This window comes from Carettochelys insculpta, chromosome 1, assembly GCF_033958435.1.
Source record: "Carettochelys insculpta isolate YL-2023 chromosome 1, ASM3395843v1, whole genome shotgun sequence".
NCBI lineage: Eukaryota > Metazoa > Chordata > Testudines > Carettochelyidae > Carettochelys > Carettochelys insculpta.
In genome coordinates this window covers 32,543,433-32,560,226 of record NC_134137.1, presented here as the reverse complement: position 1 = coordinate 32,560,226, position 16,794 = coordinate 32,543,433, and the positions used below count along the sequence as shown (strand labels likewise).

Genomic DNA, 16,794 nt, shown 5'->3' with positions numbered 1-16,794 from the left:
AAAGACCATCTAATGCTTCCAGTCACCACCCTAACTGTAAAGCCCTGCATCTTTATTTATTAATGAAGCTGTTGTAAGTAGGACTATTAGGATATGTCTACACAGGAGCCTTACTTCAAAATAATTTCAAAATATTCCAGAAGAGCTTATTTTGATATAACACTGCTACACACAAAACAGTCATTCAAAACAGCACTTAGCTGTTTCAAAATACAGTGTCTACACAGATACAGCCTATTTTAAAACAGAGCCATTTAACACACTATGGCTTATTTTAAAATAGGCTCTACTCCCTGTCTTAACAACACCTATTTTAAAATAGGCATTATTCCTCATAGAATGAGGTTTATCAATTTAGAAATACGCTAAAGGTTATTTTGAAATAGCGGTTGAGTTATGTAGACACTATTAAAGTTATTTCAAAATAAGGGCTCTATTTTACTAGTACTCTGATGGTACATAGATGTCTAAAGCTCAAATTTCAGCACTCAGCCTTGGAAAGGTTGCTGACCTCTGATGTAAAGTAAGCAACTCTTCCTTGATTTGATGCTATGAATTATTAGTTCCAGGTTAAAACTGGTCAAAAACCTGGATTATGGCTACATCTAAATGCAGGTTTTGTTTAAAAGCAAGTAAGCCACAAACTTTCCTGTATTCCAGTAGACCTCGAACACCAAATTAGCATCCAAAGTAGTGCCAGTACTGCACTGTATAAAATTCATATTTACCTACATAATCATATGCTGAGTAAACCACAGTTACTTAATTTGCGTACACATATTGATGGGCACAGTTTATTCAGATGTTTGATTATGGCCCTCTGTAACATAGCCCATAAATCTTTAAGAAACATGAAAACCCTCAATCCACGGTTTATTTAGAATTACGTAACAAGGTTGGTCCTAAATGACTTTCATTGAGAAAAAGGTTTTCACACATGTAAAGAAACAGCACAGAACATCTCAAATATGTTTAACAGTCAAAATTCACTATTGGCCTAAGCGGCTTCACTGGAGTAAATGGTGTTTGAGTGAAATTTTAAAAGTTGTTTTCTGTAACTACTTTTGGCAGTAAATATTTCATAACAAGTTTTTAATCACATACAATAAACCAAAAGATGTTCAATCCACATTTGCACTACTTGAAAAACTGAAAGTCAGATGTTATTAGATATGCAGCTTTTCATTAATTTTCACATTTTGCTAAGTCCATGATTTTATGCTCCAACTCTAAAGGTTAATTTAAGACAAACCCCTTCAGAACCACTTACTTCTTAAAGACGATATTGAAAAACTGAATGCACACAGGGGAACTTGACGCTAGCTGATTTGTTAGTGTAATGGTGATATTTACAGTCTCACCTCTTTTCGTTACACTTGATAATTCTGTAACCTAAAAAAAAATTCAAAAACACAGATACAATATCCAGCCCACATCTTGCCTTGAATACAGAGTAATAGTTGTGAAAAGTCTAACAGCACAAAAATGTATCCTATATTACCTTTCAGACAATTTGTCTTTTCATGGATTTTCAGCAAGTTAATCATAGTGACCAGTGGTGAATAACCTGCAGCCCACTGGGGCTCTACCTGCAGCCAGCAGACCACCTAGCCAGCCTTCTCCACCCAGGCAACTCTCCCGTACTGGGGCACTGGAGCCTGGCACTTTTTCTCCCCTCCCCTCTCTCCCAGCACCTTTTGAGCACGTAAATCACCCAGCCCTGTGCTCCCATCTCCATACTTGCCCCTTCCTCCCAAAGCTGGAAAGATACAAATCAGCTGTTAACAGCATTCCAGCTCTGGGAGGGAGAGAGCAAGAAAAGGACAGAGTGCAAATCAGAATATTTGCATGCTCCAAAAGTGCTCAGAGGGGGAAAAGCAAGGAAGCGTAAGGGCTCCCATACATGAGAAACGCTTGAGGGGAAAGGAGAAGACAGGGAACGATAAGGCCACAGGTGGAGCTCGAGTAGGCCACGTGCTGCTGCAGCCCACTGAAGTGAAGGAGGGCCACTCGTGCAGTCCACTAGTTATTCATGGCTGCCCATCACTGCCTTAGACCAACATATCCAGACCCCTGTGTTTACTGACAATCTTTATTCCCCCAAAACACATGGCTTTCTTACTGTTGACTTCAAATGTATTTATGTGCCAAAGAATCTACTTCTATGGTATAACCCTTTTTCTTCAATAAACCCATTTAAACAAATGGTTTGCAAATCCTTTTCTTCCCCCACTCACCTTCTGTTCCAGTAATATATGTTTCAAATTGCAGATCACTGGTATGCTAGCAGTATAACTGAACAAGACCTATAGAAGAATTTTTGTGAAGCCACCAAACATTGAGAAATACAACTGATGTGCAATAACAATTTTAACATGGTCAAGTGAAGACCACAATGTGCTACGTAAAGCTCCACAAAAATAAAGAACTGTGCATCATATTTCTGTCCTTTTCTACTTTTGAAAAAACATACTGTATTTTCAAGTTTTCAGAAGTGTAAGACTGACAGTCCTGGAAACTGAAGACTCTTAGCTTAACAGATACAACAAATAGTTCAAATGGGAGCTATGCTCAGCTAAAGATTGGCAAAACTTTCACATACCTACAGTACAAATGAAATGCAGGCACCTCTGGGTAGAAGGATGGAAGTCAGACGAGCCAACCAGCATGTGAAACTCACATCACTAGACAGAGGCTAGGGGAATTTTGGCCCAGAGTATTGGTACAAATTCTAATCTTACAGAAAGTGCCATCTTTATTATGGGCTTCCCAGAGCAGACGAGCATAAAATGCATGTAACTCAATAAATCTACCTTGGAAAAACAATTAACTGAATTGATCCTCAGAGATGTAGCCGCAGTAGTCTGTAAATTCACAGACAACAAGCAGTCCTGTGGAACTTCAGAGACTAACAAATTTATCGTGAGCTATTAGGTCATCAGACAGCCCCACACCCCCAGAAAATCTTCATTAGCAACCACACCCCAGGAACAGTAACCCAGGAACCCATTCCTGCAACAAACCCTGTTGTCAACTCTGTCCATATATCTGTGCAAGCAATACCGTCACAGGACCTAACCATATCAGCCACAACATCAAGAGCTCATACACCTATATATCCACGAACGCTGTATACCATCAAGTGCCTGCAATGCTCCCCTACAAAGAAACTGAATAATCTCTGCAAAAAATGACAACACTTCCTATCTGACATTAGGAATTGTTACACACAATCCTGTATGCAAGTACCAGAAGCGTAGCTGTGTTAGTCTGTATACCCAAAAACAACAAGAAGTCCTGTAGCACCTTGTAGACTAACAGCGGGGTCAGCATCCTGCGGCTCTTTGAGGAGCCATTTGTGGCTCCAAGTGCTAATGCTGCTGACTCCACTTGCCGCTCCAGAGGCTGCCACCGCTTAAACAAAGACCACTGTTAAAACAGCCTTTGGGTTATTTCGTTTAAGCAGCAGCAGCCTCCAGAGCTGCAAGTGGTGTCAACAGCAGCAGGCAGCCCCGGAACAGGAAGCCGCCAGCCACCTGCACACTGCATGCAGGGGAAGGGGAGCTGGGGGCAGGGGTAGTTAAGCCTGCACTGCCAGAGCTGTGCTGAGGGAGGAGGAAGCCATGCAGCTGCTGGCTGGCAGAGGGATGAAGAGAGAGTGCTGCCTCCCAGTCACACTGGAGCTGCTGTCCAATGCAAAGGACTGCTCGAACCTCCTGCCTTTCACAAACCAGTGCAAGCGGGGCTGGACTGCGCAGCTTGCCTCAGTTGTGTCAAGCCAAGGGTGTGCACCCAGCACAGTGAGTCCCACCCACCTCAGGGTGCTGCAGGATGTCTGCCCCCCCAACTCTGGGCTTTCCGCTTCTTACAGATTAAATCAGTCACTTCCCTTTGAACTGCCCTGAAAACAAAAACCTAGGCAGCAGGGGGAGCAGCAAGAGAAGCAGTGGTCTCAGGCAAGTAAATCCTGGGGGCGGGGGGGACTGGTTTGGGGCTGATAGGGGTTAAGCCTGGGGGTGGGGCATGGTCTGTAAGATGGGGGGTAAAGCAGGTAAAGTCTGGAGGTGGGGTAACAATTTTCTAACTGGTACAAACCACTATGTGCGCACTGTTCTTAAAATAGGGTGACACAGTACGGTCTGATGTTATTTGTTAAGGACCATCTCATATTCACGTGCACTGCGGCTCTTGAAGTATTGGTTTTGTAACTGAATTTGAAAAAAATAGCTCTTTTCGCTATTTCAGTTGCAGACCCCTGGACTAACAGATATACTGGAGCATAAGCTTTTGTGGGCAAAGACCCACTTTGGCTTTGTCACAAAAGTTTACGCTCCAATATATCTGTAAATCTATAAGCAATCATTTTAACCACTCTGGACATTCAATAATGGATTTAAAAGTAACCATTTTCCAACCACAGAATTGTACTGTAAGATTACAGAGGGAGACATCTGAACTGGAATTCATTAACAAATTTAAACACCTTTAACCTTGACCTGAATAGAGATCTTAGCTGGTTTATGTATCACAAGAGCACCTTTGACATCTGCAGGAATGAAAAACTTCCAGCTTAATTTGCTTCATTAACTAGTCCTACTAGTGACAGGTAACTTTCTTTTTCCCTTGCTCTACAAACCCTGAATTGATTCCGTTATTTCACATAATGTTCAGTTTACTAAACCATCCCCTCCAGCAGATGTTGTCTACATTAGACAAACTTTAGATAAGGTGTTGGGGGATAGGAAGGAACCAATGACTTGGTCACAAAGCTATTTAAACTCTTTTAAACAAAAAAATACACAGATAGTCCCCAACTTATGAACAGGTTACATTACGAACACCTGGTCGTAACTTGATTTGGTCATAAGTCAGAAATACCTTTATACTGCAATCCCTTGAGGTACGTGACAGCTGCGTTCCACACAACCCTCGTGTAGCATGAATTTCGTGTAAGTCGGGGACAGCTTGGGTTGGGGCCATGAGAGGAGGTCGGGGGTTAAGCCTGGGGTGGTTTACAACAGCAGGGATGATAGGAGGGTGCAATTCAGCTGGGGCTTCAGGGGTTGGACCCAGGCAGCAGGGGGTTGGGGCAGGGGTTGAGCCCAGCCAGGGGGTTGGAGCTGGAGCCCTGCATGCCAAGAAGTGTGAGCTGGGGCCATGGGGTGTTGAGGGGGGTTAGCTAGGGTGAGGGGGGTAGAGCCTCATGTGCCTGCAGTAGCTGATAGATGGAGCCCTGCATGCGCTGGCTGCTGAAAGCCCAGCACATGCAGGAGGCTGTTCAGCCAGGCCAAGAGGGGTTACAACCCCTGCACATGCCGCCAAAGGCTGACAGACAGAGACCCAAGCATGAGGGTGGCGTGAGCAGGAGTCGCAGGAGGGAGGGGTTGAGCCAAGTGGCGAGGTTGAACAGGGGGTGCACCAGAGCAGGGTGGTTGAGTGGAAGGGGCTGGAGCCCCAGGCACCGGTTGAAGTCAGAGCCCCATGCATGGGGGGGGGTGAGTTGGCGCCATCGGGGAGGGGGAGGCGCTGAGCCAAGCAGGGGAGGGGTTGAATGGGGATGCTTCAGCAGGAGAGGCAGGTTGGAGCCCCGTGCATGCTGAGCCAGCCAAGTGGTGGGGGGGGGCGTGATCTGGAGCCACACAGGGGTTGGGAACATTGGGTCTGTGGGGTATGGAGGGGAGCCCCAAGTGTGCAGCTGGAACCCCCCAGTGGGGGAAGCCAGGTGGGGCACATGGTGGGGGCATGAGCTGGAGGTTGGTCGTAAGCATGAATGGTCATAAGTTGATGTATTTGTAAGTCGGGGACTGCCTATAAACATTTTGGAAGAGGGGATCATTTCAGCCTACCAACACAAAGGTCATAATTAAGATTGCTTTGGCTTTGTTATGCAACAGTGCAAAAATTTCACCTGATTTTCCAGCTTTCGAGAAAGAAAAAGGATAGTGCCATCAAATGCTTTAGCTTTTCCAAGAAGTTCAGCATGGCTGTAAAGCAAAGCAAAGCGCAGACGCTTTGATTCCAACTCTGGACAAAACGTTACGTGGTATTGGTAAAGCTGCCATTCCCTGGGCAAACCTAAGCTATATAGATTTGTGACCACTTTGACAGGAATGCCACAGGATCCTGAAACAGATAAAAGAAACTTAGTTTAAAATAAACTTAAAACAAATATTACTACCAATACTAAAGTTGTATTAAATAATGGCAGGCAATACTGTAATGCCCAGTAACTGTAAGAAACAGATTATTTTTAACAAGTCAAGTCATGGGTCAGTGCACAAATGCAAGTCAATCAAAATGAATACCATATGAAGTATGCCAATATCAATACATTTAAATGGAACACAACATCTGAGGAAACAAAAGATGATAAAAATGGACTGGAAAAAAAGCATTTTCCTGCTGCCAATATATATTACAGTAAACCCTCAAGTTATGCAGGTGTTGCATTCCTGCAACCCTCATGTAACTTGAATTTTCATGCAAGTCAAGGGGAGCCAGGAACCAGACTGCATGCTGGTTCCTGGCTCCTCTGGGCTTGCAGGAGCCTGGAAACCTACCCACTGGGGCTGATCAGTTTCCTGGCTCCCCACCCCTTGGGACCTGGAAAACTGACCAGCTCATGGCTGGTCAGTTTCCTGGTACCCCCCAGGGCAGGGGAGCCAAGAACCAGGCTGCCACTTGGTTCCTGGCTTCCTGCTGCTTGACGGACCTGGGAAACTGATCAGCTCATGGCTGGTCAGCTTCCCATTTTCTGCAAGCAGGCAGCCAGGAACCAGGCTAAGAGCCTTTTACCTCCCTTCCCCCAGCTGCACAGCCATCCCTCCCTTCCTTTGTCTGACAGCCATGTGGCTAGGGGAAGGGAAGGACAAGGCTCCAGCCACAGGGGTGTGGGGTCTTGCCAGCCCCCCTCCCCCTGCCTCTCATGTAAACACAAGATATACGCATTCAACTGTGGGAGCACGAGCACCTGGTGGCCGGGCCTCACTCGCAAGGCAGAATGACCATACACTCCATCTTGGAACGCTATCATACAACGGCGGGAAGGTCTCAAGTCAGGCCAGGAGAAAGAAATCAGAAAGTTGACAAGTAGTTGGAGAGTCCCCAAAGAGAACATCCTGACAAGCAGATAGTAAGCCCCCAAAGAGAAGAGCTGGGGCTAGTAGCTGGAAGCCCCCCAAAGAGAACATCTTGGTTGTACAATATCAGAGGGTCCCAGGGGAGGTTCAGAAAAAGACCAAGGACAGAGGAAATCTTGTAACATGTTCTGACAGGCCAGGAGGATAGAAAGCCCAAATTAGGTAACAAACGCTTTAATTGGCCAGGTATCGAACCCCCAAGTAAGAAACAGTATAAAAGGTGATTTAGCAGGAATAAGGGTGTGGGCTCCTGAACACAAGGCGGAGGCTAGCAACTTCCAGTCCAGACAGCAGACCCCGGCCTGATCACCCGGACGTGTCCACCACGAAAGGTCCCAACCAAGCCATATCTCTGACTTGAAGGGCCGCTGTAACGTAGTTGTTGGTGAGATGTGGGAGCACTGGATGTTATTGGTAAGTCACATGTAATTATATATAGCTATATGTAACCTAGTATTTAGCCTATGCCTGAAAGATGTACCTGGCATCAGCGTGGCTTAGATCAACTTACTGAAGTGTCTACACCGAGCTAGAACACGAAGAACTTTTCTGTTGCCTTACCTTATGCTTTTTGTTCCAGTGGAGTACTAGAGTGTCAAAGAACAAATGGTATGCAGTTGATTTAGCAGGTCTCTATTTGACCTGCTAAATCAACCCCCAGGGGATTGACTGCCACAGCATCCATCACCCAAGAGTGGAGACAACCCCTTAAGCATATAAAACTTTACAGGTAAATTTACATAAGTCTCACAAAAAATTTTGTGGCAGATCCACTCACAGTATACAGATCTTACTTCTGGTCTTTTGCTACACCACAAGATAACATTTCCATTCTAGTACAATTTTTTTCTTCATCAGAGATTACATTTTTCTCTAGAACAATAAAATCAGAATTCCCTATTGATAGATATTTTATTTTACTTTGAACAATGTTTGAAGTGAATTTCCAAATACTGATACTTCATTTAACAAATATGAGATTTATTTACCGCACACCTTACCCAAAAAGATTTTCTTTTAACTAAAATATTTATTTCTGGTTAGATATACGAATCCTTTGGATCCACCATATCAACAACACCTGCCAGAACAGCCAAAGCAAAACATATTATGTCATGTTAGGAAACCTTTACTTCAGATGCCAAGGAAGTTGAATATCTTATGCAAGTAACACAAAAAGAATTTATAGTTGTTAAAAATTAGACATCCTAAACATTTTCTCGACAATTGGGAACTTTGTTAAGGAACTGAAAATATATTCTGAGGTAAGCAACAGCTCCAAGTTAAGGGCTCTCAGCATGTTGCACGTACGTATTTTCAAGTATCCACGCACTAATCAAATACTGTGGGTTTTCCACTGACACATATAGAGCCCTTGCAACTCACTGAAATCAACTGGTACTCAGCACCTCTTCCACATCAGGCCTTTAGAAGGCAAAGCTAATCTGAAGGAAATGGAATTACTCTACCTGTTTTACAGTCTTTCACATGTGCTATAGTCTCTCTAGTATTCACTCCCAAATCTTGAAAGTTACATCGGGTCCTTCCTCCTCTCTCCAACAATGTGTATCCAGAATCCCCAGCAGAAAGACCATCTTGAACAGAAATATAGAAGGAACTGTAAAATGTATTCATTCCTTGTTAAATCCAATGAAACTGCCTAATTCATAAATTTGAATCTGTTAGCAAGAATTAGGCTGTTTAATTGGAATATGTTAAACTGGATTTTTATTTGGATAGCAGCACATAAAATATATAGATGCAAAATCACATTTTAATAATCCAGTGCTGAGTTACCATGATTGTCACAACAGTATTAAGTTATTTTAAAGAGATTTATTTTTCAAATCCCTTTTTAAAGACAATAGCAAGACAATGACAACGTTTTCATAATTTTATGCAAGATTTGCAACGCATTCATATCTTTATACTTCTTTTGGTCTAAAGCCTCCTACTCTATACAACACATCCAGTCAGAAAACAAGCTACTTTACCATAGTTAACAAGAAAAAATGATGCTTAACAAGATGTTTTGCCCTGTACAGAAAATAAACAGATAAGCTCTTTAGGGCAGAGCTGTCAAAGTGAGACAATTAATATAGCTGCGCTCTCACACTGCTGTGTAAGTCTTGGGGTCCCTCTGCAACCATAGAAAGTTGAGGTTTCTCTCTCAGACTGTGAAGTCCTAACAGCCAAGGAGTCATCACTTGTAGAACAAACCTATGACAAATGAATAAGGGATGTCCATGAGATGGAAAATGTCTTCGATACAAAATAGTTACTCTGTACATAGCCTGATGTCATAATTAGGTGTGAATTCTCAAGAGATTTAATTTCATTTCTTAAAGTCACCAAGTACAGCACAGGTGATAGTGTACAGAAATGTCAATGACGCACAGAACAGAGGCAGTCATTACATAGTAGAAACAACATTGTCTCTGGTTTTGCAGAAGCCCCCTCCCTCCCATACTTTAATGCATTGCTGATTAAGATAGACTGCCAAATCACAGCCTTAGTGAACTGAGATAATTTATACACAAAGCTGCTCACACAAAAACAACAGAAAGCCTGAGACAAATACAATCCGCTGTCTACTACTTTTAAAAAACTCTTCAATTTAAAACAACACTAACAGAATTCACTCCAGAAAATTCCCCAGCATTTCTCCAGTTTTTCCAACAAACATTAATAACAGTGCGCCTTTGTTCAATATTTTTGAGGCTACATACATAATACTCTACTAGTCAAAAAAAAAATGTGTTGCTTAATTTTGAATAGCAGATTTCACACCTTCTTGATAAAGAAGGCATTCTTCAACCCTTCCCATTTCCATAAAAATGAAAAACTGAGTGCCATGACTGAAGGGGCACACTGACAAATTGTCCTGAAGGACTATTAAATACATCTTAAATGCAGGCCTTGGCTTTCCAATGTCTGTGTAAAAACGAGAATTCAGGTTACAAGTTTGCAGTTTGTGTCTTTCAAGACAACAAACAGATAAGAACAAAAAGCAGTCAAGTAGCACTTTAGAGACTAACAAAATAGTTTTATTAGGTGAGCTTTTGTGGGACAGACCCACTTCTTCAGACCATAGCCAGACCAGATCTGGCTATGGTCTGAAGAAGTGGGTCTGTCCCACGAAAGCTCACCTAATAAACTATTTTGCTAGTCTTCAAAGTGCCACTTGACTGCTTTTTGTTTTGACAGTGTATAGACTACCACTGCTTCCTCTCTGTTACTATGCAAACAGATAAGGTGTACCAAAGTAGCTATTTTGTTCCACTGAAGGAGATCATAATATACCTGATTGTAAATTTCGGTGATTAATCCAAAAATAAAGGTAAATTAAGTCATGGGAAGGAATGAAATAATGCAGGACCTGGATTCACGCTACAGTGTCAAGGACAAGAACCAGTTGCCAGTCTCTGGCTCCTACAATCATATCACACAGGAAAGCGACAGGGGGCACCAGGGAAAAGTGCATCTCACAGCTTCCCCCTGTAGGGGAGGATGGCTGCCCCTGGTGAGCCGGGCACGTAGCGGCCCCACCATGAGGTGGGGGCCGGAACAAGCCGGGGCAGAGAGCACAGAACGCCAAGGCTCGTCAGGAACTCGGGCGAAGGACACGCTGGAGGAGCTGACGGTCAGCGCGGGCACAGGACCCGAAGCGCCGCACGGAGAGAAGTACGCACCGGCCGCAGGAGGGAGCCCGGCTGCCCGCTGCCGCTGCCGCCGCCGCCGCCCGGCAGTGCTTGTCCCCGCGCCCGGGCCCGGGCCCGCCCGCTCACGTCCATGCGCAGCTCTGCAAGCAGGAAACACGGACCCGAGGGTGTGAGAGCCGCTGCCGCGGGCGGAGCTGTTACAACCGCGCTAGACGCCACACACACCCACCCCCCCGGGTCACAGCGAGGCAGGGCCGGGCGCGACGGAGCCGGCTCGGGGGGTTCCAGTGGGGGCTGGCGGGAGGGACTGGGAGCATGGCGAGCCGCAACGGCTGCAAGGACACCGGGGGCGGGGGAGAGCCGCGGGATCGCCGAAGACCCCGGCCTGCGAGCGGGTGAGAGGACTGAGAGCCGAGCCGAGCCGAGCCGAGCACCCCTCCACGCGCTCACCAGCCCCACCCGCAGCGATTCCCGCGCTTCGCTACCGCACGTGACACTGAGGAAAGCCGCGCGCGCCGCCTGCAAGCCACGCCCCTCCTGGTCCCTCTCGGCTGTACGGCCCCGCGGAGGGGGGCGGAGCGAGCGTTGCAGACACGTGAGAGGTACCCGTGAAGGCGCGTGCCCGGACTAAGCCGCTGCAGCGCCTTGCGGGGGGTTCTAGCGTAGGAGCCGGCCCTGGGGTAGGGTGGGGAGGGATTTCCCACGATGTCAGACCCACAGAGTCGGCTGCAGCCCAAGGAAAGGCCGTGAGAGATCAGTGCTCCGGCCCCCGCCTGCCCTGAGAAACTACACTGGACAAGTATTGGAGGGGTAGCCCTGTTAGTCTGGATCTGTAACAGCAACGAAGGCTCCTGTGGCACCTTATAGACTAACAGAAGAGTTTTGAGCATGAGCTTTCATGAGCACAGGCTCCCTTCATCAGATGCAGCAGCATCTGATGAAGGGAGCCTGTGGTCACGAAAGCTCATGCTCAGAACTTTTCTCTTAGTCTATAAGGTGCCACAGGAGCCTTCGTTGCTGTTACACTGGACAAGTGGCAGAAGGGTAGCCCTGTTAGTCTGTGTCTGCAAAAACAACAAGAAATCCTGTGGCACCCTATAGACTAACAGATATTTTGGAGCATAAGCGGGTCTTTGCCCACAAAAGCTTATGTTAGTCTATAGGGGCCACAGGATTGCTTGTTGTTTTTATGCTGGACAGGTTTAGGACCTGGGGTGCACAGGACACATGGTGATTTCAGAGCTCTGCCCCTGCCTGTGGTCTCACCACCAAGTTGTCTGCCAATTGACATGCAGTTACAGGTTCCAGCGGTCTGGTTTTTGACTGGCACATCCAATTTGAAAGGGACCCTGGTGGCTGCAGTCAGCGCCACTTGCAAGACTGGGGAAAGTCTGTTTGGTGGTATAGTGAGACTAAAGCAGGTGCTTTGCTTCCTTGGCTCTGGATGGCTCCAAGAAGCAGGAGAATGTCTTCTTTGTAGCTTCCCAATTCAGAGGGCTTCACATGCTGTCTCCTCCCCAAGTGCTGGCTCTGCAGCTACCCTTGGCTTGAAAGTGCAGCCAACAGGAGCTGAAGGGACAGTGGGGAGGATGGTCTGCTGCCTGTCCACACCACTTCCTAGGAGTTAGAGCAGGGTCATGTTGCTGCTTCTGGAAACTGCTTGAGATAAGTGCTACTCTATCCTGGACCCCTGGCTTGCCCCAACCCCATATACCATGTCTTTTAAATCCCTCGGTCCCAGCCCATCTCAACCTTCTAAAGCCCAAACCCTTCATCCCTAGACCACGCCAGAGTCTGCACCCTCAGTCAGAGACCTCACATACCCCAGTGCTCCACGCTTCTGCCCCAGCCTAGAACTGCCCCCTCACAGTGCTGTCACAACAGTCACCTTGTGTTGCAGTGTAATGCCATGGCACCTGGACTCAAACAGTTCATACTATCAGACAAAAATAAATAGATCTCGATATCTGTGGTGTATTTTCATAAACATCTAGTATGCTAAGCAGTTTGGCATGTTTTACACAGTCAATTTAACGTATAAGGCATATAGGTGTGTCTCTCTGGTGTTCACCTTGCAAGTAAGGGAAGGAGGCATGTGACAGAGAAATGCTGTGTATTTTTCTGAACTTCTCCAGGCTGTTCAGACCTGCTTATGGCACACACTGAATTCTCTGCAAACTATGAAAGGAAGAGGTAAAACATCCATGAGTTTTGTGTATCAGAGGGGTAGCCATTTAGTCTGTATCTGCAAAAACAACAAGAAGTCCTGTGGCATCTTAGACTAACAGATATTTTGGAGCATAAGCTTTTGTGGACACAGACCTGCTTCATCTTTCAGCTTTGTCCACAAAAGCTTATGCTCCAAAAGATCTGTTAGTCTAAGGTGCCGCAGGACTTCTCGTTGTTTAGCCATGAGTTTTGTGCTTCAATGACTTCAATTCCTCTAGGTTTTCCTTCACCAGAGACAAATTCTGGAAATTTACTAGACTTGCTCCCTAGGGTACATTAACCTAATTCAATCTTTGCATTGATCTATCCTGTAAGCACAGAGATTGTGTTAGTGCAGAGGTTCACTTATGCTGCATTTCTCACCATGACCACAAAATATCAGTGCTCCAGGTGTTATAAATATCTTCCTGTTGGATTGATTTTAAGCTTTGTTCAGTATTTATATGGCCTAATACCCCGCCCCATTAGGGAGACTGTCTTTCTCCTTGTGCCATCCTGCCACAGACAAAGACAGAGGAGGTACCTGAAAGTAGAGCTCCTTTATTTTGGAGAGTATTTTTTGTGAAGGGCTCTAGACTTTGAAATTATTTTTTCCCCATCTGTGTCCAAAATAGTCCAAATTTCTTAACATTCAAGGCTCAGTTCTTTTTCTTAGCCTGTTTGGGAAATAGGGGTGAGCGGAAATTGGGGGTAAGCAACTGTCATGCTATGACATTTTTCTTCCTAGTTTCCAGAGTATGCAAGTTTATTTTATGTCTGCATTTATTTACTGCATTTTAATATACCTTAAAGTTACATACACCCTTGGACAGGTACTTTTATGCTTGTATAGCGCTAAATAAACAACCACAACAATTGTAAGATAGCTACTATTGTCTTCAGTAAAGGAAATTAGCTGACAGTATACAGAGATCAACAGAAAATGTCTTTGGCCCTTTAAGAATGATGCATACTCCAGTCTGCCATTCCTAATGGGTTGGGCCCTGTCAAATTCACACCCATGAAAAATGTATTGTGGACTGTGAAATCTGGTGTCCTGCTGTGAATTATGGCCTTGTATGATTTTACTCTGTAGTGTAGAGATTTCATAGCGGAGGCCCGCATTTCTTAAACTGAGGATCATGACCCAAAAGGGAATTGCAGGGGACTCACAAGGTTATTTGAGGAAGTTCATGGTATTACCATCCTTCTGCACTACCTTCAGAGCTGGACAGGGGTAGAGGTTGTAATGTTGGACAAGAGGTAGAGGTTATAATGTTGGCTGTGTGCCCAGTTCTGAAGGCTAGACCCCACCAGCGGCACTTCAGAAGTAAAAGTGGTCATACCATACCCATGTCGCCCATACTTCTGTACTGCTCCTTTTGGCACTGGGCACCCGGAGAGTGGCAGCTGCTTACTAAGGGCCCAGCTCTGCAGGCAACAGCACAGAAGTAAGAGTGGCAGTACTATACGATGTCATTGTAACTTCTGTGCTGCTGCTAAAAGTAACTGTGCCTTCAGAGCTGAATTCCTGGAGAGCAGCCACAGCTGTCCAGCTGCCCAGCTCTGAAGGCAATGCTGTTGCCAGCGGCTGTGCAGAAGTAATACCACAAGCCCCATACAATAACCCTGTGACTTGCCACACACACTTTTTTGGTAAGGACCCCTACAATTACAACACCCTGAAATTTCAGATTTAAAAATCTGAAATCACAAAGTTTACCATTTTAAAAATCCTACAACCATGAAATTCACCAAAATGGACCATGAATTTGGTAAGCCCCTACTAATGTAATAGCAGGAGAAAAACGTCAGTGTATTCTGCTGCTGGTCTACAAGCAAAATAAAATGTTTTCCAAATAGTCAATATTTATATTCATTCATTTACATAGATTACTTTATAATTTATGCATCTTATTGTACCTACAGTTCCCTACATTTAGAAGCTTAATCACTAGTCAGTGAACAGGGGTTTTTGTTTCCTTCACGTCTGACCTAGTTGGCATGTATGAACAAATCACCAGTGTTTAGGTGAGCTTGGATGAGGGCCAAGTGGGGAAAAGACTGAAAATATATGTGTGATTTTCAAGACCTAGCCAGAGTGGTTGTGACATTGCATGTGACTGAGGGAAGGCAATTTCTGTTGTGGCCTGCATTGGAAATGCTGTGTATTTTTCTGAATTTCTCCAGCTGTTCTTCAGCTTGCAAGGCTGAAAGCTAAGTCTAAGGTGCGAGAAGTCCTCATCCGAGACATGCTGTTCGCAGACAATGCTGCTGTAGTGTCTCACACAGAAGACCAGCTTCAAAAACTGCTGGATCAGTTCTCCAAAGCATGCAAGGACTTTGGGCTTACCATCAGCCTAAAGAAGACAAACGTACTCGGTCAGGATGTTGCTGAATCCTCATCAATCAGCATTGACAACTATACGTTCGAGGTTGTCCACGAGTTCGTTTATCTCAGGTCCACCATCACTGACACCCTGTCGTTGGACACTGAGCTAAATAGGGGGATCGGAAAAGCAGCCACAACTCTGTCCAGACTCAGCAAGAGAATGTGGAATAACAACAAGCTGTACACTCACACCAAAATGCAAGTCTTCAGAGCCTGCATTCTCAGCACCCTCCTTTATGGCAGCGAGACTTGGACCCTGTATGCCCGCCAGGAAAAGAGGCTGAATGTCTTCCACTTGCGCTGCCTCAGGTGCATCCTTGGAATATCATGGAAGGACAGAGTGACCAACACCGCCGTCCTCGAGCAAGCTGGAATCCCAACCATGCACATCCTCCTCAGGCAGCGTCGACTCCGCTGGCTTGGCCACGTCCACAGGATGAATGATGGAAGGATTCCAAAAGACATCCTGTATGGTGAGCTAACCTCTGGCAAAAGACCTCCCGGACGCCCCCAGTTGTGCTACAAAGATGTGTGCAAGAGAGACCTCAGAGAGGTAGACATCGAGCTGGACAACTGGGAACAACTAGCAGACGACCGCAGCAGATGGAGGCAGGGGTTACACAAGGGCCTTCAGAAGGGCGAGATGAAGATCAGACAGCTAGCAGAGGAGAAGCGAGCGCACAGAAAGCACGCTAAGGACTTGCCAGACACCCACTATATCTGGAAGAGATGCAGCAAGGACTGTCACTCTCGTGTGGGTCTTCATAGTCACAATAGACGCTGTAAATGAAGTCTTCAATTGAAACTTTAAAGGGCGCGATCCATAGTCTATGCAGACTGAAGGATGCCTACTACTTGCCAGTTCCCATTTTGTTCAGGGCTTATCAGACCTGCTCATGGCACACACTGAATTCTCTGCAAACTATGAAAGGAAGAGGTAAAACATCCATGAGTTTTGTGTATCAGAGGGGTAGCCATTTAGTCTGTATCTGCAAAAACAACGAGAAGTCCTGTGGCAATAAATCCCAGACTGTTTCTAGAGGTTCAAATAGCGGCTGTGGTTAAGAGTATTTTTTCCATCTGTATTTAGCAGGAAATGTGTCCTTTCCTATATGAACTTCTCCACAATTATCTGTGCTTTCTCACAGTGAGACTGGAATATTGTAATGCACTCTGCATACTAACTAAGACATCATAGAACCTGAAACTGCCGTAAAATGGGATGACCTGCACAAAATGCCAAATTTCAGGCTGAGAGCAGGTTACACCAATTTTGCAGTGGCCCCCACCCAAACCCTTACATCTGCACTGCTGTGTGATGGCCCCACAGCCTCAGCGCTGCAAGCCTGAGCCACTGACACTGGCCGGCCGTGGGTGCTTTATTGCAATGCAG

The 16,794-nt window shown here is 45.5% G+C and overlaps 1 protein-coding gene across 1 annotated transcript in view; it reads right to left on the bottom strand.

The window, feature by feature from the left end:
* The window catches only part of PIWIL4 (piwi like RNA-mediated gene silencing 4), a 63,104-nt gene extending 52,171 nt beyond the window's left edge, over positions 1-10,933 (bottom strand). The window contains exons 1-5 of the mRNA XM_074983480.1: positions 10,832-10,933; positions 9,254-9,359; positions 8,609-8,734; positions 5,909-6,123; positions 1,271-1,392 (exon numbers count right to left, since the gene is read on the bottom strand). Coding sequence (XP_074839581.1) covers positions 1,271-1,392; positions 5,909-6,123; positions 8,609-8,734; positions 9,254-9,359; positions 10,832-10,933 — 671 coding nt within the window. The remainder of the gene's footprint in view (positions 1-1,270; positions 1,393-5,908; positions 6,124-8,608; positions 8,735-9,253; positions 9,360-10,831) is intronic.
* Positions 10,934-16,794: the final 5,861 nt, after the last annotated feature.